Source organism: Natator depressus, chromosome 24, assembly GCF_965152275.1.
Source record: "Natator depressus isolate rNatDep1 chromosome 24, rNatDep2.hap1, whole genome shotgun sequence".
Classification (NCBI taxonomy): domain Eukaryota; kingdom Metazoa; phylum Chordata; order Testudines; family Cheloniidae; genus Natator; species Natator depressus.
The window spans coordinates 9,545,254-9,567,943 of NC_134257.1; the positions used below are offsets into that span (position 1 = coordinate 9,545,254).

The 22,690-nt window shown below is 44.2% G+C and overlaps 1 protein-coding gene across 1 annotated transcript in view; it reads left to right on the plus strand.

The window, feature by feature from the left end:
• The first annotated feature begins 5,630 nt into the window (after nt 1-5,630).
• Nucleotides 5,631-22,690, plus strand: part of DEDD (death effector domain containing) — a 36,654-nt gene continuing 19,594 nt past the window's right edge. The window contains exons 1-2 of the mRNA XM_074938540.1: nt 5,631-6,937; nt 21,580-21,978. Of these exons, the coding sequence (XP_074794641.1) occupies nt 21,654-21,978 (325 nt within the window). The 5' untranslated portion in view covers nt 5,631-6,937; nt 21,580-21,653. The remainder of the gene's footprint in view (nt 6,938-21,579; nt 21,979-22,690) is intronic.

Below are 22,690 nucleotides of genomic sequence, written 5' to 3' on the forward strand. Positions count from 1 at the left end.
CCCAGACAATACAAGTTTATATAAAGTCAGTTATTGCTTTAATAGAAAAAATGCATATAACTTGCCACCCCAAATGGACTTTCCCAGACACTTCAATTTAAACACACTGGATTAGATAAAACAATAAAACAAACCGCTTAGCTACAAAGAGAGAGCTTTTAAGTGAGTACAAGCAATGAGGAATCAAAGTCAGAAATGGTTACGAAAAATAAAGATAAGAGGTTTACTAACATCTAACTTAACAAACTATCAGATTCAAGCAAAATTTCTCATCACATGGTTTCAGCAGTTTTACTGGCCAAACTATAGGTCAGGACCCCTTTCCCAGAGTCCAGCGAATGCTTCTTTTGTCACTTCAGGTGCAGTGAAAGCAATGGGCAGGAGTGGGAGTCCTGTGATGTGTTTGTTCCTCCTTTTTATAATTTCAGTCCCTCTCTTGAAAAACTTTTCAAGCTAGGCACTAGGGGACAAAGAGTCTGTGTGGAAGGATGTTCCCTGCTGCTTTTTTCTCACCTGTTTGAGCTTTCTTTGATTCCCTTCCTGCTTGATGATTCTGTCTACTGCTTAAATGCAAATTAAGCAGAGCACACGTTCCTTTGTTTAGGATAGACCTGTTTGCCAACCTCATTTTGGGCAGCATTGTGGGGTTTGGAACATGTGTTAACAACACCATACAGCGGTATTTTATAACTCTACATACAATCTTGCCACGCGTTTCACCAGGACAATAATAATCAGCTGATTATGGGTTTTCAAATGATACCTCACAAGGCACACTTTGTACAAAAATTATCACAATAGTGTGTAGGATGTGAACACAAGTGTAACATTCTGTCATAATCCTCTTGGTCATTCCCCATTCCCTACCTCCCTCCCTTTCTGGTTCCCAACACCCATTCCCTTGGGGATCCCCATGAACCTGCTCTCTCTCCTCCTCCTCACTTTCATCTCTTCCTGGTCCTTCAACAATAACTACCAGCAGCACCCAGCTCCTTTCCCCACCATTGTTCCGTCCCATTTTATTATTGTGTGTGGACTAGACCCCAAATGGGAACGCATCTCCACTTTCTCCTCCATGTGGCCTCTGATTCTTCCTAAGTGTTGAGTTGCTTTTCCCCATGGCAGCAGTTTGACAGGGTTTCTCTCCAGGTGGGATTCCCTCATGGGCATAAGAACATAAGAACAGCCATACTGGGTCAGACCAAAGGTCCATCTAGCCCAGTATCCTGTCTTCTGACAGTCGCCAATGCCAGGTGCCCCAGAGGAAATGAACAGAACTGGTAATCATCAAGTGATCCAATGAGGACTAAGTTCCAGTTTACTTTTCCTACAGTATGTGCACTGATGGCACTTCTCTCTCATGTGGACTCCCCAGCCCCACCTCTGCCTGGGTCCCTGCTCCAGATTTAAAGAAACAGTACGTGTCCATCTCTCTCTCTACCCGCGAAGGCCCAGATGCAGAGTTTAACGTGTGACAAAGACCCAAAATGAGGGACATAGAAGCCGTTCTTGCAGAAAACATAATATGATTTGAAAAGCTCCCAAATTTCATGAACACCAAGCGCCTTGTGCCCTTCCAGAACTGGATTGAGTCCAGCTACACTCAATCCTCGGAAACCAAGAACTGGTGTAAATAACATTCAGTGTTAAAGGTGAGAGAACAATGGCTCTGTGCGGAACGGAGGTAACTGGGGGACAAAAACGAGGTGGGCTTAAGAGGTCTGTCCCTATCTTCAAATCTTCCCTCCCCCATTGCTTGGTCTCCGCAATGATCTCAGAGTGCAGAGATGTCTACTGGATAACAGCTCATGCCTCTAGAGGGCAGGGCAGGGCTACTATCGCTATTGCACAGATGGGGAACCAAGGCACAGAGAGGCAAAGTGACTGGCTGAGGCCGTGTGTGGCAGAGCAGGGAGTTGTTACTTGTATTCAGTATTGTTTCTCATTCAGATTTATCAAGACTGGGTCTCCTGAGGGGGTTTAAGGAAGAGGAAGGATGGTCCAGTGCTTAGAACACTAGCCTAGGACTTGGGTAAGACAATTCCCTGCAACGTCAGACTCCCTGTGTGACCTTGTATAACCCACACACCTTCTGGGTGTAGTGTTCTGTCCCATCTAGTGGCACCAAGACCACTTAGAGAGAGAGATAAAATGAGTCTGCTCTACAGACTCATTTTATTAGTCTCTAAGGTGCCACAAGTACTCCTTTTCTTTTTGCGAATACAGACTAACACGGCTGTTACTCTGAAATCTGCTCTACAGTCTTAGCTAACAGCCAGTTGGGTTTTAGCTCTTGCGGTAAAGGCTCAGGCACTAAGCTCTAGAAGCCCCAGGTTCAATCCCGCCCACCGAGGACCGGGGTCTGTCAGCGTTACACTTGCACAAGTCACTTAGCTTCTCTGTGCCTCAGTTTCCCATCGGTAACATGGGGAGAACAGCATGGCCCTGCCCCACAGGAGTGTTGTGAGGATAAACACATTAAAGCAGGGGTAGTCAATTATTTTTTTGTCAAGGTCCAAATTTCTTGGTCAAAGGTATACTCAAGGTCCAGCCTTCAGAGAAAATAATAATTAAAAAAAAACCCCAATGATAATGATAGAAAGTAAATGAAAAGATTTTAAGGTCTGTTCAAAAGCATCTGGAGGTCCGGATTTGGCCCGCAGTCCGGCTACTGACTACCCCTGCATTACAGGTTATGAGGTGCTCAGATAGCATGGCAAGGGCGGGGTGTCATATTGGTAGACAGCTTTGGGCTGCATTTTAGCAGTTAAAGAAGACCTGATTTGGTGTTTCTCAACCTCATGCCATATAAAGGAGAGGCACATAGGGCAAAACTCTACCTGTAAGAGTTGGCGTATTTGTTTTGAGCTGTCACTCCACCCATAAGTAGCTGAGCTGGGGTTAGTGCTGGATTGACATCGGGGATAACATGGAGTCTTTTTGTCATAGAATCCTCTTAACAAACTGTTCTGATCTTTCCACCACCCTTTGTGGGTAGTGGGGACTGGAAGAAATATGTCTGAAGTCATTCTGTAGGCTCAACACTTGGAGTTCGGAGCTAGTAAGCTGTGGTCAATAGCTACTTCTTCCAGAATGCCAGAATGAGACTTTTAATTTTTTTCTGACCTGCTGAGTTATAGGGCTAGTGAAAAGCAGAATTTCTACAGCTGATTATTAATATATTACAGGAGCATCTGGAGAGTCCAAACAAATCAGGGCCCCATTGTGTTAGGTGCTGTACAATCATATGGTGAGAGGCAACCTCAGACTCAAGGAGCTGACTAGCTAAATAGACAAGACAGATAAAGAGTGGAGGGTGAAACAGAGTCACAGAGCAGGGAAATTATTTGCCCAAATACCAGTGGTTTCCAGAGAGGCATGTCTCTTTTTCAGACATCCACTGCCATTTATACAATACACAATGCACACAAACAGCTCCTAAGCACCTTTCTTTGTAGCTGCCTCATCCCTATAAACCAGAGTAACTTTTTTCCCAGCATGCTTTTCTGGGGGTTAGCCCTTTAAATTTGACAGAGCCAAATACCAGCAGCCCTAAAATGGTGATTTGCCACTGCACCGGGTTGCTGGCTGCTGCTTCTTTTTCCTTTCCAATTGGTACATATTAACCCTGGTTTTCCTCTGCTTTTTCCTTCTTATTTCTGAGGAGCTGATACATTCTCACAGTAGATTAATGACAATTCAGACCTTAAGGCCCTGATCCTGCTAGAACTGATAGTACAGACCCAGCTGGAGTCACATATGAAGCTGGGTCTCTGTTATAAACAAGGAATATTTGACCATAATATTAAAATATGTATTTTAAAAGAAATGCATATGGATCTACATAATAATTCTTGGTTTCAGAGTAGCAGCCATGTTAATCTGTATTCGCAAAAAGGAGTACTTGTGGCACCTTAGAGACTAACCAATTTATTTGAGCATAAGCTTTCGTGAGCTATAGCTCACTTCATCGGATGCATTAGCTCGTCTCTAGCACTTCTCAACTGTAGATCTCAAAGTGCTTTCAAAAGAAAATTAATGTAAATATTATTTATCATCTACCTAGGGCCTGATCCTCCAAAGACTTAACTGTAGATCATAGAATCCTAGAAATGTAGGGCTGGAAGCGTCCTCAAGTCCACCTCCCTGTGCTGAGGCAGGACCTAGTAAACCTAGGACCTTCCCTGACAGGGGTTTGTTCAACCTGTAAGGGCTGGTTTAGGTTTAGTTATTCGGGAGGACTGCTCGCAGTACCTAATGTCAATAATGGCTAGTGCTTCTATAGTTTAACTTAGTTAAACTCATGTCTTTGCAGGATTAGAGAATTAGATTGTGAGCTCTTTAAGGCAAGGATCATCTTGTCTGTATGGCTGTGACCATGATCTTAGCGCATTGGGACCTTGCTCCCTGCTCGGGGCCGCCAGACACTCTCAGAATAGAAATAAATAATAACAATGATCCCCATATTACAGATGGTGAAACTGAGGTGCACGGGTAGTGACATGCCCAAGATCAGTGGCTGAGCCAGGAAGAGAATCCAGGTCTCCTCACTCCCAGCTCACCCATCAGCCCTCTTTATAAACAGCAATTAATAACAATATTCCTGACGGTAAGCCAGGCAATAGCAAGAGAGGCAATGGCCCGGTGTTTACTGGTGTTCGGCACTACGCCTGTTTTGTTTAGATCCTAATAAACACAAGGGAACGCTGACCAGCGGCGTTCCGCGAGCCGCCTCAAGAGCCGACCCTACTTTCCCACGTGCCCATTTGCCCTTAACCAAGATGGTAGCACTCTCCCATTCTCTTCAGTAGTGTGAAGTCAGATCCCGGATGTGCCGGCCCGTCTGCCCTCTACCAACATGGCGGCCGCCTCCCCATTCTCATGGTATTGAAACCACCCACGAATACCCCGGATGGAGCCGCCAGCCTCCCTCCACAAAGATGGCGGCCGTGCCCCCATTCCTTCCTGTGGCGGTGAAGGAAGGCGGCGGGAACCCGGATGTACGCAGCCCCTCCTCCTCCCCCGCCCCCCGCCCACTCGGGAGGCGGTGCTGGTTACCCGGATGTTGCTCTGCTCTAGCGGCAGCGGCCGCCTCCCTCGGACGGGGAGAGAAGCTGACGGATCCAATATGGCCGCCCTGATCCTGAGGAGAGAGTGAGAGGCCTAGGGAGCCCGGGGCAGCCCCCCAGTCCGACAGCAGCAGCCCCTGGGGGCGGGGAAAGGAGGAGCGGGGGGAACCAGCCCCTGCAAAGGTCCAAGCTCCCCCCAGCTCCTGCCACCCCCCCGGGCCCTGGGTGTCCTGTTCTCTGGGGGGAGGGGCAGCCTCTAGCTGATCCTGGGGGGAGGGGAGCACTTGCCATAGCCCCCCTGTGCCAGCTCCCACTGAGCCCCACCTCCTGGGGTACGGGGGGGGATGGGGAAGAGAGGGTAGAGAGCAGGCAGCTAGGAGGGTCCCTGGGTTGATCATTGCTGGGGAGGAGCGAGCCATTCATTTCTAGCTTCCCATCAGCCCTCTTTCCCTGGGATCTTTATTTTTGTTGGGGGGGAGGGAAAGGGGCAATAGAGCTGGAGAGAGACGCATGACAGGCAGGTGGAGAGTCTCAGGGTGGCTTTTTCGGGGGGAGGGGGAGAAATAAGCCAGTTAGAAACATCCACATTTTCCAGCTTCTAATAAACCCAGTTTTCCTGATTTATTTTTTATCTGAGGAGGCAGGATTAAATGTGTATATTGACGTGTGGGAGAGGAGGGGATCGTCTCTGGGGGGGAGAGTTGCAGAAATTAAAACAAGACACTTTAAAAACCTTTTCTCAGCTTCATATTAAACCAAATTTCCCTGGTCTAGGAAGGGAGAGGAAAGGGGGTCAGGGACAGGACAGCAGGACTAGAACTGCATATTGAAATGTGGGAACTGCTAGGTAGTTATAGCAAATATTAGTTAATGAAAAGGGAGGAAAGAAGCAATCACAGGTAAAAAGCAAGCTGTGTGATGACATTAAGCATCTTCAGATAACCCTATTTTGGTGGGTTAGTTATATTTTGGGAGCTTATTCTTAATTTCTGGGGGAGTCAGATTTTTAATTTTTTTAATATTTAAAAAGAATGTAGGAAGATACAGCTGTACAAAGTGGGGAAGAGGCTTAAAGTTGAACAGCTGTGTGGCAAGCCAGTTTTCTGAAAATTTAACCCCCAATTTCTAAATCTCCTGCTTTTGGAGAGGGGTCTGTTCTTTGGGGTAAAGTAGTATTATGGGAAGAGTGTGTGTGGGGGAAGACAAGCACTAAAAGTAACAATCACAATTAAAAATAAAGAAGAAAGTACAGGTTGAATTTTCAAGTATTTCGGAGATTCTAATGACTTTTTCTTGGTTATTGTGGTAGAGTCTCTACTTAAATTTCCCAGAAATTCAGTTAGTTCTAATAAAACTAGAACAAAATAACTTGGGAGCAGAGGAAAGTAGACAAACCCTCCTTTTAAAAAAGAGATCATCTCTGTTTTTGCAAGAGTGGCAAAGGAGCTACTAGTAATAAGGAAACAGAGACTCATCAAAGCTTTAGAAAAATGTTTTTAAAAGAAATGACCTAGAGGGTGCAGGATAGATTTTGGATCTTCCCCTCCTCCCCTTCCTTTTCTCAGTGGGGTGAGATAGATGGGGAGATTTTGGCATCAGAGTTATTAGGAAAATTCTTTAGGCAAGTGTACCTGCTTTAATACCACACTCTGATGCTCTAACTGTAGAAGTTAGGCTTCCCTGACACGAGAGCCATACTGTAAAATCATTCACAAAGAGCTTAAGCTGTTCTGCTGGGTTTTTTGTTTATTTAAAAAGTAAAGTAAAAGGGAGGACTAGAAGACTCTTTAAAAATTCTTGTTCAGCCCCATGTTCGAATCAGTGCAGTAGAGCGGATATAAACAAGACAAGAAGAGCTTCAAATTAAGGTTGGTCTCTCTTTTGTCTGTATTTCTATATCATTTTATAATATGCTAGTGATTCATCCGCTTCAGTTTATCTTCATGGGAGGTTCTATTACTCCATAAGTGGAGATATTGTGCCAGCTTCTGTTGTGTGAACTGACTTAGCCTCCAACTGCCCAGCTGATGTGTAAAAGTTTCTCACACTGTGTAAGCCTTAAACCATTGATTCATTTAAAACTGAACATGTGATTTGAGGGAGGGGTGTGAGTATGGTTCTCAATCCAAGACATGATACTAATTGCTAGGACTGAGTCCAGTTGCTCTTGGTTTATCTTCTTGCCAGCCTTCTAGAATCATAGAATAAAGGAGAATGCTAGAAATTCCATGACTTGAAACATTTAAAACTAGACTGGATAGTGCCCTAAATGAGCATTTCTTAAAGTGTGGTGTTAAACCTCCCTAGGGTTGTCTGAAGCTGTGTGCACATATGTGTGAAGAAGACATATACCTTAAGGTGGGTAGGCCTTTAACAACACATGGCACAGTTCTGTGATTAGTTTCATTTTCTTGATGGTGGGATTCAGCTTCCAAAAGTTTGAGAAACGCTGCTCTTAGACAAATACATAGCAGAAAATTCTATCGTGGAGATGAATGGGAAGGGAGGATGGATGAGAAGTGACTTAATATATCTGACATCTCTGACCTCTTTGCTTATATAAACAGGTTTTTGGGTAAGGTTGGCTAGACTTGAGAAGTTTTTGCAGTGTGGTCCAGGTGATAGAGTACTGGGCTGGGAGTCTGGAGATGTGGGTCCAATTCGTGGCTCTGACACTGATCTGCTGTGTGACTGTGAGCGAGCTGCTTCACCTTTCTGTGCCTTAGGTTCCTGATCTGTAAAATGACAGGTTTCAGAGTAACAGCCATGTTAGTCTGTATTCGCAAAAAGAAAAGGAGTACTTGTGGCACCTTAGAGACTAACCAGTTTATTTGAGAATAAGCTTTCGTGAGCTACAGCTCACTTCATCGGATGCATACTGTGGAAAATACAGAAGATGTTCTGTAAAATGGAGATGATACTGACCTCCTTTGAGTTCGCTGGATTGGGACAATGCTGTATTAGAGCTCAGTAGTATATAAATAGCCAAAGCGCTGTTCAGAACACTTATTTTTCAGAAGAAACTCTGGATTCTTAGTTGAACTTCCATGTAGTCTTAAACTTGGGGTCCAAACTTGGGCTCCTGATTTGAGCCTGACATTTGGCTAGATCCAGCTTTGAAGCCCACTCATTTAAACTAGCGTGCTTGGTTAGTTCTGCTGTCTGTGGCTCCTTAGGCCCTGCCTACGCTATAACTTTTAACTGAGTTTGTAACTAGTCCTCTGTTTGGCTGTAAACATAGCTTGTGTCTATGCCCAACATGGTTATATTACAGTTGTTAACTCTGGTAGCTGTTGCACCCTTGCCAGCAGCCTGGGCTGCTGCGTGGCTGTTTTTCTCTAACTGTTCTGACAAACTTAATTTGCTTTGTAGATGGATTCTCTCACTGTGCCTGTGCATCTCAGTTGGCTGGTCTTATCCTCCCAGTTTTCTGAGTGGTAGGAAGTATCTGAGTGCATTTCTGTATGTCTTACTCCTCTGTGTGTGTGTCCTCCTGGCACTCCATCCATTGCTAAGGCATTATAGGAGAGCACTTGGATACTGTGCCAGTTAGTGGTATAAATACCTGAAAAGAAAACGACCTAGTTTTCCCATGATACACTGATACCATGCTGCCAACCAGTGTTTGTAGTGTGGATGTGCAAACAGGATGGATATGTGGGAAAAAAAAGCCTGTTGCGTGGCCACAACCATTTTTGTTGTAACCTGGTTAGATAAGGGTGTCATGACCAGGATACAAAACCATGGCTGTCGTTATAGTGTAGACAGTATTTTAAGTTATTTGGTGTTGGAGTCAGCCATGGAATGGGCGTGTCATATTGAAAGCCATCTCTGCACTGAAGAAGAAACTTTTGAAAGGACTGCTTTAAAACAGTGGGTCACCCCAACAGGGTTACAATCACTTTGTCTAACAGTGTAAACCATGTTTTAAAAACTTTGGCTACACTAGTTCCTTCTCTAAGAGCCCTTCTCTAACCCCTGTCTATGCTACAGATTGAATCACATTGATTATAACAGGTTACTGACACACTCATGACCTGGTAAACAGTTCCCAGCTGTACTAGAAAACTTGTAACAGTATTTGGCAGGTGAATAGCACAGGTGCAACAGGCTTTTTAATAACTAGCCACTGAGCAGGGCTAGCTGATGTCGAATGCCCATGTCCTGCCTGCAATACAGCTTAGAACCCCAGTAATTCAATTTCAGCTGTTAGCTGTGTAACACACATTGGGCTCAATCTAGTTCAATGCAACCACTCAGTGGCATTTCTGCCAATGTACAGAAATCTCCATACTGTATCAGATCAACGGTTCCTGCAGTCCAGGATCCTGTCTCTGGCAGTGACAAATACCAGTTGCAGAGGAAGGTGCAAGAAACTCCATAGTAGACAATTATGGAATAATACAGGTTTCTTTGAAACTCCGATTAGTGATTGGCTTATACCCTGAAGCAAGAGTGCTTATACCCCTGATATTTAAAAATAATCCTATCTAATGTGCCTGAACTTTATTGAATTGTTGTTTGCTTGTCCATACATACCATGCTTCACAGTTACATTTGTTTGCATTCTGGCAAAAATCAGGCAGTTCTCCCATCTTCCCTCCCCAGGTGCCATAGGTAGAGGATTGTGGGTGTCTTTCAGATGATGTAGTCCACATTGGGGTATCCGGTGCTTAGAAGCCGGAGAATTAAGAAGACTTGCTAACCTTGTTATACACGCATTTAAGTGTTCTAGTCTACGCGGCAGAAGAACCACCCAAGAACCTGATTGCAGCAGGCCTGACGATCACGTTGTTCATCTCATGTGCAGGGTTGAAACATTATGCCACATGCACAGTTGGGAGCCATGTGTTAAATATGTTTAAGCTTGGCATGATTCAATTTAAATAATTAATTGTTGGTAAATGTCAATTTCACCTGACACACAGAACAGCTAGCAAGCATGGCCTCCACAACATCTAGGGCCTGTAGAGATCCGGTGTCCCTGGCCCAGGGCTATGCAGGGAGCCCTGTGCAGTCCCCTGTCATGGCTCTGCCCGCCCGCCCGCTTGCTCGCTCGCTCGCTCACTCATGGCTGGGAGTATGGGGCCTATTCAGCAGTGGGATGGTCTCTCTAGTGGCTGGGAGCTTGTCCTTCTCTTCATGAGCCTGGCCTGGGGTCACTGCTCCACAGCCTTTCCTGTGCCCGGGTGTCTCAGGCCCTGCTGTTAGCACTAAGAGCTCCCTACAGCCCCGCTGTCCATGCTGCACGAATCCAACCCTCCCCCCCCTTAATTTCCTGCAACTGCAAAAATTAAAATGATTAAAAATGAAAAAATTCTTACAAATAAAAATAATTATTGTGAAGCCTTACAAATAAAAAACAATATTGTCAAAATTACAAAAATAATCAAATTTTGTCAAGCCTAAATATGTTGTATATAGGCACTCAAAGGCTCTAGTGTGATTTTTTTTTTTAAAAACAAGCTATGCTATTTTTTTCCTGCTTTGATATAGAAGGCCTTAAGTTAACACCTCCTCCACCCCACCCACCAAAAAAAGTTTTGCTTTAGAAAGATCGGGAATGCTAACTGTACAGTGTCTTTATTTGTACTGGGTCTCAGTGATGCTGGATGGGAATGGGCCAGAGACACAAAAACTGGGTCACTGGTCAACAGCTCACAAACCCAGACAAATAAGGAGTGTCATTCACATACTATAAATTAGCTTTCAAGCGGAGCACTAGAAAGACATGCTGATCATAATATGGAACCAAGAGACGGAGGATTCTTGATGCTGGAGCTTATGGAACTTAGATACAGACAAAAAATACTGTATTGGTCCCTTTGAGTAAAGAATTAGGGAGTTTATGGTGGTTGTGATGGTCTGGGAAATTGAAGAAAAAGAGAATCCTTGAGGAAAGAGACATTTTTAGTATTATAAGAATAAATAATTGCTTCTGTCCCTCCAGAATTTTGCACTTATATAGTTAATTGCATTTAAAAGGGAAAGGTATCTGTTTTTAAAAAGACCTTGTCAACTTAATCAAATTTTCAAACCAGGGGTTTAACTTTTTTCATGTACTCTGGTTTCAAGTAATATGTAAGGGCAAAACAGTTTTGCAAAAACTTAAGTATGAGAGTATGTGTTTGGACATATGACTTCAACAGGACTATTCACATGCTTAAGTTTTTGCAGGATTAGGGTTTACAGTCCTGATCCTGCAAAGACTTTTCCACATGCTTAACCTCATGCACTGGGTGTAGTTTCACTGAAGATTAGTGGAACTGTTCGCAATGTGTAAAGTTAAACATGTGCATAAGTCTGATGGATTGAGACCTAAGATTGCCATTACTGATAGGGATAGGGATTGGGGGGGAGGGGGTTTGGGGAGGGTGTTTATAGCGGTACTTTGTCTAGTGTCAGTTGAAGTATTTCCCCTGTATAGTGGGCTTCCTCTGGTTTTGTGAGTCTTTCACTGTACAACAGATGGAGAAAGCAACGTGTTTTAAAACAAAAAAACTAATAAAGTGTGATTGTAAAACTAAAAGAATAGGCAGGGCTGCCTCAGGACTGGTGGAGAAGCTGAAACTATCTGAACCTTGATTAGATTTCAAAGTTGATGGTGGCCCTTTTAAAAATATTCCTTGTGTGTTACTAGTAAATTCCTGAATTATGAAAACAAGACTTAAAAAATACAATTTACTCTGCAAGAGGTAGAGCGTTAAGGTTGACTTTAGAACATTAACCTTCCATTTTCTGAGTTTTATGCAAAATCTCAACCTAAGGTTTGCACTTGTATAGCTTTTAATATATTGCGTGCGTGCAATTTTTATGTATAAAGGGTACCATAGATCTGTTGCTCCATGGAATAATTTTTTGGCCATTGTCTTAATTTAAAAAGTGAGTATTTTGAGAAAACATCCCAGGAATCTGTGTGTAGTAATAATCTAGTCTCCTAATATTATTTGAGTTGATCTATTGTAGAACATATGTGACTTAAGTAGGGTTGTGGTTTTTTTGTTTTGTTTTTTGGCTGTTCAAGTTACTTATTGTACCTATGTCTTTGAGTAGTGTGGAAGGAGAAAAAAAAACAATAACAAACTCCTTCATTTGAATAGGTGTGTGTGTGTGTGGGGGGGGGGGGGAATAAATGTTTATGTACTGGCTATTAAACTCAGTAATAGCTAGCCAGGCTGTGATGCTAGAATGATCAGATACTTTATACCACGTGTGCGGGTGCAGTGGTGTTTTTGTAGCCATGCCATAACAGGCTTGTCTTACTCGGTTACAGTGAACACAGTTGAGTTGTACCTGTACATCCTCTTTCTGCAGAATATAGCCATGTGGCTCAGATAGATGCTTGCAAGTACATGCACCTGTGTGTGTGTTTGTCAGTGCATTCTGGGAGAACCTGGGCAGCTGTCTAATGCCTCAGAGGGACAGAGTGCCCAGAGGATATGTGCACGTATAGTGTCAGCAGCCTGTGGACAATGTGCTCCTCGAGCACGAAGAGCTGGGAGGAAGGGGGAACTGCCAAACCAGTCGTACATGCTCACTGCCAGTGGTCTTGGGTATGCTGCAAAATAAGTGCTATGAAGTGTTTACAGGAAAACAACCGAGCATGCCAACAGCATATTAAAGGGATACCATCAACTTAAAATCACACTTCTGCATGCAGTTTTTACCCATTTTTGTTACAAATAATAAAACACCTAAGATCACTGAGTAAAAGAGAAGAACTCTTCTCTGTTTTTGCCGTTTTGCTTCATGTATTTTACAGCAGTTTTTATAGTTCACTTTCTCTCTCCTGCTGTTGTGTGAAAGACCCACACAAACAGGGAATCATGTGTTTTAAAAAAAATCTCTAAAATTGGCTGGAAGAGTTGGGACAGGTGTAAGACACGTAACTACTACTTTGTAATTAAACTTTTGAAACTGGCTGCCTCTCCAGTTGATTGTGTCCCTTTAATCATGTGGGGTGTGGACACAAACAGTCGGAGCAGATCTTCACCTGGCTTATTTTGGCAGGAAGCTATTCCAGTTTGAGGAGCTGGACTCACTTCCTCCCCCACACCCCCCAAAAAATCATGCCACTTGCTTGTTGCAAACTGGGATTAAGAACTGTCCTGTACACAGGGTTTTAGTCTTCAGTGAGAGATTCTGTTTCCCATCCATACACCCATACCTTCAATCACAGAGCAGCTGTAAAAAATCAAAGGATTCTAGTCCTTTATATACATGCTACTTTACAACAAAACAGGTTGCGTTCTCCTGGTTGGGTGACTTCGAAATTGGAGGAGAGCAGAGTTGGAGGGGAAGTGGAGTGTCTTCTATCCTGGACACAATGGAAGCCCCTGATTAAATTAGCCTGAATACAACAGACTTAAATGTCGTTCTGGGGTATTGCAGCAATGAGAAGCTGCCTGCTGGGACTTCAAGAGACTGGAGTTTTTGTGCTGAATTCTCATTTCTGTCCAGAGTGTACAGCATAGAATTTCCTTATGCTTATTAATTTTTTTTAAACTTTGCACTTCATTTTCCAGGTGTTTGGTACTTATGTATATATAAAATATACATACATGCCTTTGAATTCTAGAGTAAGGGGTTGTGTTAATTTAGTTTATACCTCAAGTGTAGGTTTTATAAATCCTAATGTCCCTAGAAATGACTCATGAGAACAAAAATACTTATTTAAACAAATGCATATGTATATTTGGCATTCAAACCTTGCCCTGCAGTCTTGGATTCCCAGATTCAGCATCAGGCCTAGAGCATGGGAACCAGGAAGTGAAACTTGAGCAGAAACAGAGTGAAACTGAAGTGCCCATAATAAACAAACAGCATAAATGGGGAAAAGCGAGCTAGACTTTTAGAGTTGGTTTTTTAAAATATGTTTCTAAAACATGGAAGGTAAGTTATTTTCTTGATAGTGCCCCTTAAACTGACCTGAGTGTGCGGAGGCTGAGGAGTGCAAATCATGTACAACAGGTGCTTCAGGATAGAAATTTGGTTGCATGGGCTGTCCCCATATCTAAAATGATTAGTGTTGCCACTCCAGTCTTTTGTGGTGTTGCTGCTACTGGTGGAGTGTGGGAAGGAGGAGGAAAATGTTACTGTGTAAGCTGCTAGGTACAGTCTAGCTAATGAATTCGGCTGAATGATACTTGGCACTACTTTGGTGTCATCTCTATAGAGATCTCAAAGCATCGCACAAACACTAAGACTTATGATTGAGGAAGGCAAGCGTCATTCTCCCCTTTTTGTAGCTGGAGGAAACTGAGTCACAGATTATGAGCCTACACCCAGTGAAGTCAGTGGAGCAACTCCATCAGCTTCAGTTGGGTTGGGATCAGATCCTCAGTGACACACACAAGGTCATGAAGCGAGTGTGTGTGGATCCCTGCTGCTTGCTATCACTTCACAGACAGCCAAAGTAAAAAATATGTGATGGGGACGATATGATCCTAGCTTCTGCAAGCTAGGCACTTCTGCCTTCTGCACTAGCTGCAGGCAGCAGAGAGGGAACTAGTATAGTTAATCCACTTGGTCATGAAGAGAAGTTGTCACACACCAAGCAAAGGGTTGGCTTGCCCAAATGCAGCAGAAAGAAAGCTTTATACTACATCCAGCATGTGGAAGGGGTATGCGCGTTAATGATGTGGTTCTTAAACTGCTGTAGTTAAAGCAGCATGACCTTCCTCAGTGGATGTGGTTGTATTGGTACAAAGGTGCTTATACCAGTATAGCAATCCCTGTGTGGAAAGGGGAATAAGCAATACTGGAGTAAAGTACCTTTATCTCGATATAACTGTGTCCACACTTGGGGGTGGAGTGCTATAGCTATTTTGGTTAAAAATAATCAGACCCCTGACCAAAATGGTTATACAAATATAAAACCTGTGTAGTCCAGGCCTAAAAGTTGGAATATATTGTTGGCCTCTAAATATAACATTGATTGCTCATTTTGAAGAATGCTTTTGGCCACTTTTGTTACAGGAATTAAAAAAAAAATCACTATCCATTGCAGTCTTAATATTTCACACTGTTACAGCACCTTCTACCCAAGGATCTCAAAGCACTTTGCCTTAACCAGTTAAACTTCATGGTGTCCTGTGAGTTGTGGAAGAAGTATTTAGAGATTGGTTTGCTTACTGCTGAAATGCACTCCTTTCTGGGGTGGAACGTGAGTGCACCTTAGCATCCTATATCAACAGCACACAGCACTTCAGAGCAGAAAGTGAATGAGCTTAGCCCTTACAGCTCTTATATCTTCAAAGTGGTGCACAAACATTCATTAAGCCTCACAACAGCCTGTGAAGTAGGTCAGTATTGTCATCCTCAGTCGTGAGTCATTGATGGAGCCAGAAATAGAACTTAAAAGATTCCTGTCTCTCCATTCATGCTTACTCCATCAGGCCATATTCCCTCTCAGAATAATGCACCTTGGCAGTGCCCACCCTCATTTTGTTGAAGTCCCCCCATTCTGTGAGTTGGTAGAGGGGTGCCCTCTTTCTATATCCCCTTTTTGTACCATGCCGTGACTAACTTCTCGTTCTGTCCATTTTCTTTCCCTCCTTTTTTTTTTCTAGTTGTCTCCATTGCCTCCCTTCTCTAAAAGGCTATGTGCTACTCAGGGTGATCGTCCACTGACTCTCTGGGTTTGGACCTTGTTTTCTTGCACCCGAGTCAAGTGCCACAGGGCTAGAGATTGGGGGATGGAAGGGAAACTTGATCAGGTCAGCTGCTGCCTGCAGCCCTGTGTGTGAGCTGCTTCAATGGCCAGCTGCAGTGGGGGAAAAGACTGGTGGTTTTCTAGGAGCCACCACCTGCAGTCAGGGGAGCAGGTTGCAGTGGATGGAGATGATCATCCAGGGTTCTGCAGTTTTCTCGGCCTCCACTGCTCTTTCCCTTTTCCAATCTCCAAACTGGTTTGATATCCCTGGGCCTGCTCTCCCAGGCAAGAAAATGTTGCTGTGTCTGTGGGTTGAAACCACAAGGCCAAGTTAGGGAGACTCCGTAGTTAACATCCTGACTCTTGTGAAAGGACTGCTCAGGACCTTGGTTTGACATGTCACAGGAAAGAACAGGAGGAAATCTTGGACACAGACTGTAAAGGGCCTGCATTCTTCGAAGGAAACAAAAGCGGTTTGATTAAATGAAGCTGCTGGATCTTCCCAAGCTGGCAAATTGAACATCTCTTGATGTTTCACCACTTGTGGTTCTCTTTTAAAATGCTGGCTCTCTTCAGCCCACCACTCATTTGAGATGGGTCTCTTTCCCGTGGCTTTTTTACTGCTTGCTTTTACATTCTGTTGCAACCTCAGACGTACATCTCTTGACTTAGGCTGTGTCTTCTCTGCAGAGCTAGTTCAGGCTCTTATTTGGCTGTTTCCCCTAACTCCCCTCCTGCCCACAATCACATCCCTCTCATCTTTGCTTGGTGCTTTCACAGCTTGGGCTGGCTGGAAGTGTAGGTTAGAACTGTGTGCTGCTTTCAACTGGGCTGATAACCTGCCCGCTTTGCAGTGAGGATACAAGCTAAACCACTGGAGTATTTCAATGCTCCTCCAGTGCTTTTCCACAGTTTCCCTCTGTGCGCCCAGAAGGACAGACAAGTTCACTGGGAAAGAATCATAGAGTGGCTCAGCTTATTGCAGCACAAAGAACCATAGGATATGCCCCTTGAAGTCCTAGTGACACACTTGGGTGTGTTCAGCACCAGTGAGGGTGCAGTGATTTGAGCAGGGCTTTCTTTGGTTGCTCACACCCATGCTAGGCCTGGGTGCTGATCACTGGAGTTAATTATGCAGTGAGGACATCCCTGTAGACGTTTCTGATGGTAGGGGTGTCGCTGACCTTGATGGAAGACCCTACAGTTGAAGTGTAGACATGAGTTAACTTACACTAACTTTATTTGAAAAGAGTGCGTGTGGATGGGTGGGTGGGTGTGTGTGCGTGCCCGTGCATGCCTGTGCACACACGTGCACTTTTAATTGGAGCGTGAGGATTCCATAGCAGCCCTGGAAGAGATTAATTCCCGGACAGCATGAAAAGTCAGAGGAGCTCCTCTGTGGTACAGGTTTTTGACAGTTAAAGGATATAATCCTATCAGTCCCCAACTGTTAGGCAACTGTGCTTCAGCATGGTCATTTTCTTGCTGAGAGACAGGAGCAGGAGGTGGAAGGAGGAGGTCTCTTTTCTAAGATTTTAATTGGCAACATATATACACTCCCTTGGTTGAGACTTTGAAACAACCTTTTCTCCATTGTTTGATCTTTACTTTTAACAGTTGCTACATCTAAGTCCAGTGTGTACCTTATAAAAGTACAGCTCCTTCAGGAGCAGCTGCATATCAAAAGAGATAAGCAGGGCTTCTGATTTTAGATTTTAACCAATAAAACATCCCTCCCCCCACATGCACATAAGTGCAGTATTTATTCAATAAACACCAGAAATGGTTACTCAATTCATATTGACTTCACCTCTTTCCTAGTGCAGTTTGTTTATAAATGTGATGTTCCTGCTCCTTGGCTCATATCTAAGGGCTTGTCTACACAGAGCAGTAATGCTGGCTATGGGGATTGATTTCTAAAGTGCATAAAGGTGTTCCACATGAACTGGTCTGTATAGACCCTACTGGTGCACGCTCGTAACATAGTGCTGTTTGAAACAGGACTACCTGTGTATACAAAGAGATCCCTGAAACCTGCTGATTTTTGGACAGCTACATGGAACTCAAAAATTAGTTAAAAAAATATATATATTCCCCCCCAAATTAAATTAATAAACTCCAAAAATCAGAAGCCTTCAATACAAGCCTTTTTAATGTCTTTAAAATGTTCCCCTGTCAGTTTCTTACGGCATTATTTGTTCCCACAGTGTGCTTTGTGCTCTGCAGTGCCTGCTTCCAATCTAGTGCAGTCTGTTAAAACAATTCAGACATATGCAGTTTTTTTTCCCATGTAGCTTAGCAACTATGGAGGACAACCTTCTCTGAAAGGGGGTAGGCAAAAATAAATCATATAGATGCCTCCCATCAGAGCCCCGGTGCAACAGGGGGCAGAGATCGCACTGTGTGTGACCCAAAATAGGGCATGCAAAGCATTCTCTGCCTATCCCAAGCAGCCTACCTTGCCTACAAATATCCATGCTGATGATATGCAAACTTCATATTAGGTGTAAAAGCTATGTAAAAGTAATTGTAAGTTTATTTTTTAAAGGACAAGTTCAGAAATTCACAGCTATCGCTGTCTTGGCCTGTGAGAACTTTTCAACTCAAAATTGTCCTAAAACTTAAATTTTGCTTAAAAAAAAAAAACAACAACCTGTTGCTTCTCTTCTCCTCCTCTCCCCCTCCCCCTCAACCTTCCCTTGTAGTGAGAACCTGGAAGTCAAGCTGATTCTAAACAAAACCATAAATGGCTAAATGGGGCATATGTCAAGATGAGAGAAATGCAAAAAAAACACTGTAGAAAGAAGGACCAGGAAACTGGGTTTTTAAAAGATTATCAGTTTTTTAATAGTCTAAGGTGAAGTTTTAATATCGACAGGGAACCTATTTAAAATATGATTAAATTCAGTCCCATTAATGTACTTAAATATTGACAGGGCCTGTCTTTACAAGGTCTCTTAACGCTGAACAACCTACCATGGGCAACTTTCCTTAGCTATGTTAGTGTCCAGGTATCCTCTCCTTTGATCACTTTCAGAGCATGTGTAGGTGGATAGGGTTTATGTTCTCAAAGCTCTGAGAATTCCCTCTTCTCTCCCCGCCTGCCCCCAGATTAGGGGCTTGATAGAACTCCCTTGTTGGAACAGGTCAATGCCACTTTTAATCAGTTATGGGTATGAGAACATTAAGATGCGGACACCTACCAAATCAGCTGCTCTACACTGACAGCCCCTGTCACCGTGGGAGTAATGTCTGGGCATCAGACTTAGATGTCTGGCATGGCAGGGTTTTTCCAGCCTTTTGGGGCAGTTTTATAGCAGGTGAGTGTGCATAACTGAATGGTAGACAGGTGACATAGACTAGTCTAGAGATTCACTGAAGCAAGAAGAAAAGGAGTACTTGTGGCACCTTAGAGACTAACACATTTATTTGAGCATAAGTTTTCGTGAGCTACAGCTCACTTCATTGGATGCATCCGATGAAGTGAGCTGTAGCTCACGAAAGCTTATGCTCAAATAAATGTGTTAGTCTCTAAGGTGCCACAAGTACTCCTTTTCTTTTTGCAAATACAGACTAACACGGCTGTTACTCTGAAGCAAGAAGGGGTCACAAAAGTCTGTTCCCATCTGATTTTAAAAGTGAAACAGGTTCTTGCCAATACTTGACATATTGGGCTTGCTGTTTCATTGTGATACCAATGGCTGCTCTCAATGATTTTATATATTTGATGGCCTTTATCGTAAAAACCCTGCTCATAGGCCTTGGATGGGGCCATTAAGCAGACTCTGGTTTATCTCCGTAGTTGGATGCACTACTGTTAGATGCAGGGGTCGTTGCTGGAATGGAAAAAGCTAACTGTTCACTTGATTACTTGCTTGGATTCCTTTAGAATACACTAACCACTTCATTGTAACTTGTATATATGCTTGCTGGAAGGTATTTGGGATCATAATAGTTAAAGATGGTGTCACAGAAAGGCTGGTCCCTGTAAATGAAGTAGGTTCAGTGCCCCTGTGCCAGGACAGGTGCTCCCATTTGGCTAATTAAGAGTGCTGGGCAGTATTAGGCTGTTCAGCCTGGGGCTGTTCGGTATTAGGAAGGGGAGTCCCCATGAGTCAGAGCAGACTGGTTCAGTCAGGAGGGTAGGTGAGAGCTGCCAGGGGACTGGAGGAATCCTGATAGGAAGCAGGAGGTATTTCCTGGGGAAAGGCTGAAGGCAGGGAGAGCAGCAAGAGGGGTTTGCTGGCTGGCATCCCCAAGCCAGAGAGCAGAACTGAAGGAGCACCATAGAGAGTTGCTTGCTGGCTCTAAGCTGGAGGGGTAGGGGAATGGGGATGGGGGCTGAAGGCAGGGTAGTAGCGGAGGGGCTTACTCACAGGGCCAGAGAGCTGGACCTAGCAGAGCCATGAGAGAACTGGGGAAGTGAGGGATGCTTCCCTGGCAAAAAAGCTCCCCAGCAATGAGGTTGTGGGGGTTCCCACTGGGAAGAACAAGGGTGCTCTCCAGTTGGAAGGGTTAGGTTGGCTATTCTGGTACAAGGACAGGAGAGAATTGACAGAGCCAGGATATGGTGAGGGATGCCAGGGCAGTGCTAGGGAGCTGGGGTGTGCTGAGGGCTGCTGAAGCTGTATATGATGCTTTGTCTGGACTGTGGTGTTGTGACTTATGTGCCCAAGGGTGTGTGTGTTTCTCTTGTAATAAATTAAATGCACAAGGGCTATGGGAACTAAGTCTTTGCACTGTTTCTGGCAACTCTGAAGGAGGGAAGCCGAGGCAGGTGTGCCTGTTATGCCACAGCCTGTCACAGGAGGGCACTCAAGGTTGGGCAGCCTGATGACCGATGAAAGACCTGCAATACAATTAATTTCTATTCCACCCCTTGAAGGGTTGGATAGAGTCTGTGCCATACATTTTGCACCAAGTCTCTCTCTCTCTTTCGCTCTTAATCTAAGTCTTACACATGTGCAGGTGGCAGGATGACAGATTACCAAGCAGGGTGAGAATTGAGCCATATGGTGTGAGTGGGAGGAGGAAAAGTTAAACTACCGTAACCTCCATGAATGAAATGCTTCAGTTGTGCTCGTATTTAGAGTGGGGAACTAGGTGTCAGGGCTCCTGGGTTCTCTTCCTAGATTTGCCACCCGTCCATTGGATGGCCTTGGGCAAATCGCTTACTCCCTCTATGTGCCAGAGTATTCCTCTGTAAGAGAGAGACTGCACCTTTCTCAGAAGGGAAACTGTGAAACTTAATGTTTAAAATACTTTGAGATGCTTAGATGTAAAATGATATAGTACTTTATATTGGTCTATAGGTATGTTCACGCTGGCCATTCAGCCATGGGAGTAGGGTCAGTACCTGGCTAGATACTTCATGGAAAGCTTCTCTCCCCCCTCCCCTTCGTAAAAAGCCGAAGTATGTCTTGAAGGCCAGTAGACTGGTCTCTAGTGAACAGCAAGATGGAGTGATTTCCAGCATCTTTATAGGAGGAGGAGTTCGTAGAGGAGATCAGATACAGGGCTGGTGATCAGGACTCCTTGTTTCTATTTCCAGCTCTGACACAGACTTGTTGTTTGGCCCTTGAACACACTCTGAGCCTAAGTAACCCCACTTTCCAGATGGGGGAAATATAATCCTGCCTGATCACCGTAGGGACTTAGGTGAAAAGCACTATATAGAGAGAGGTGGGAAGTATTAGCATGAATATTATGACTCTGCATAAGGAGGATCTGAGCACAGACTGCTCCTGATGCAGGAATTCAGACAACGATTTTCATTTAAGTATCTTGTGAAGAGTAATTAGGGAACAAACCAGCAAAATTCTTGATTAAAGCCTGTTGGACCTCTTTATCTTCCAGGGTTGCAGTGCTGCGAACAGCCCCCCAATCCTTTGGAATTGGGTGGCACGTGGCAGGATCAGCCATCGTGCAGGATGGACACCTTGAAACGGAGTCGAGCACAAGCCTGGCCAGAGGAGACTGGGGACAGGGAGCATGGACTCTATAGTTTGCACCGCATGTTTGACATTGTGGGCACTCACCTGACCCACCGGGACGTACGTGTGTTGTCCTTTCTTTTTGTGGATGTGATTGATGACTACGAGAGGGGGATGATCCGCAGTGGCCGGGACTTCCTGCTGGCACTAGAAAGGCAGGGCCGCTGTGATGAGACCAACTTCCGCCAGGTGCTGCAGCTGCTGAGGATTATCACGCGCCATGACCTATTGCCCTATGTCACGCTGAAGAGGAGAAGGGCCGGTAAGTCATCTGATCTGTGTCCTAGGCTGCTCTTAATGCTCTATTGAGAGCTTTAGAACTCTGTTGGCAGTTTAAGTCAAGCTGCTGCTGCTTTGTGTTGCTGAGAAGTGAGATAAGCCTGTCTGTGGCTGTCCAGTAACCATGTGGGCAATGGTCTGTGCTGCCGTGAGGGACAACCTAGTTGAGTTCTGAGGGCTGTTAAGATAACCTGTCCCATCAGAAGGCGGGGTAGACCATACAGTAGAATCTCAGAGTTACTAACACCAGAGTTATGACCAGTCAACCACACACCTCTCATTTGGAACCGGAAGTATGCAATCAGGCAGCAGCAGAGACACCCCCGCACCCCCCCCCCCCCAAAAAAAAAAAAAAAAGCAAATACAGTACAGTATTTTGTTAAACATAAGGTACTAAAAAAATTAAGGGAAAGTTTAAAAAAAAATTTGACAAGATAGAACTTTCTGTGCTTGTTTCATTTAAATTAAGATGGTTAAAAGCAGCATTTTTCTTCTGTATAGTAGTTTCAAAACTATATTAAGTCAATGTTCAGTTGTCAACTTTTGAAAGCACTACCATGATGTTTTGTTCGGCGTTATGAATATACCGGAGTTACGAACAATGTTCATTCCCGAGGTGCTCATAACTCTGAGGTTCTACTATATTATGAAGTTGATCAGATCAATGAGCAGCAGCAGAGAAGTGTCCTGAAAGG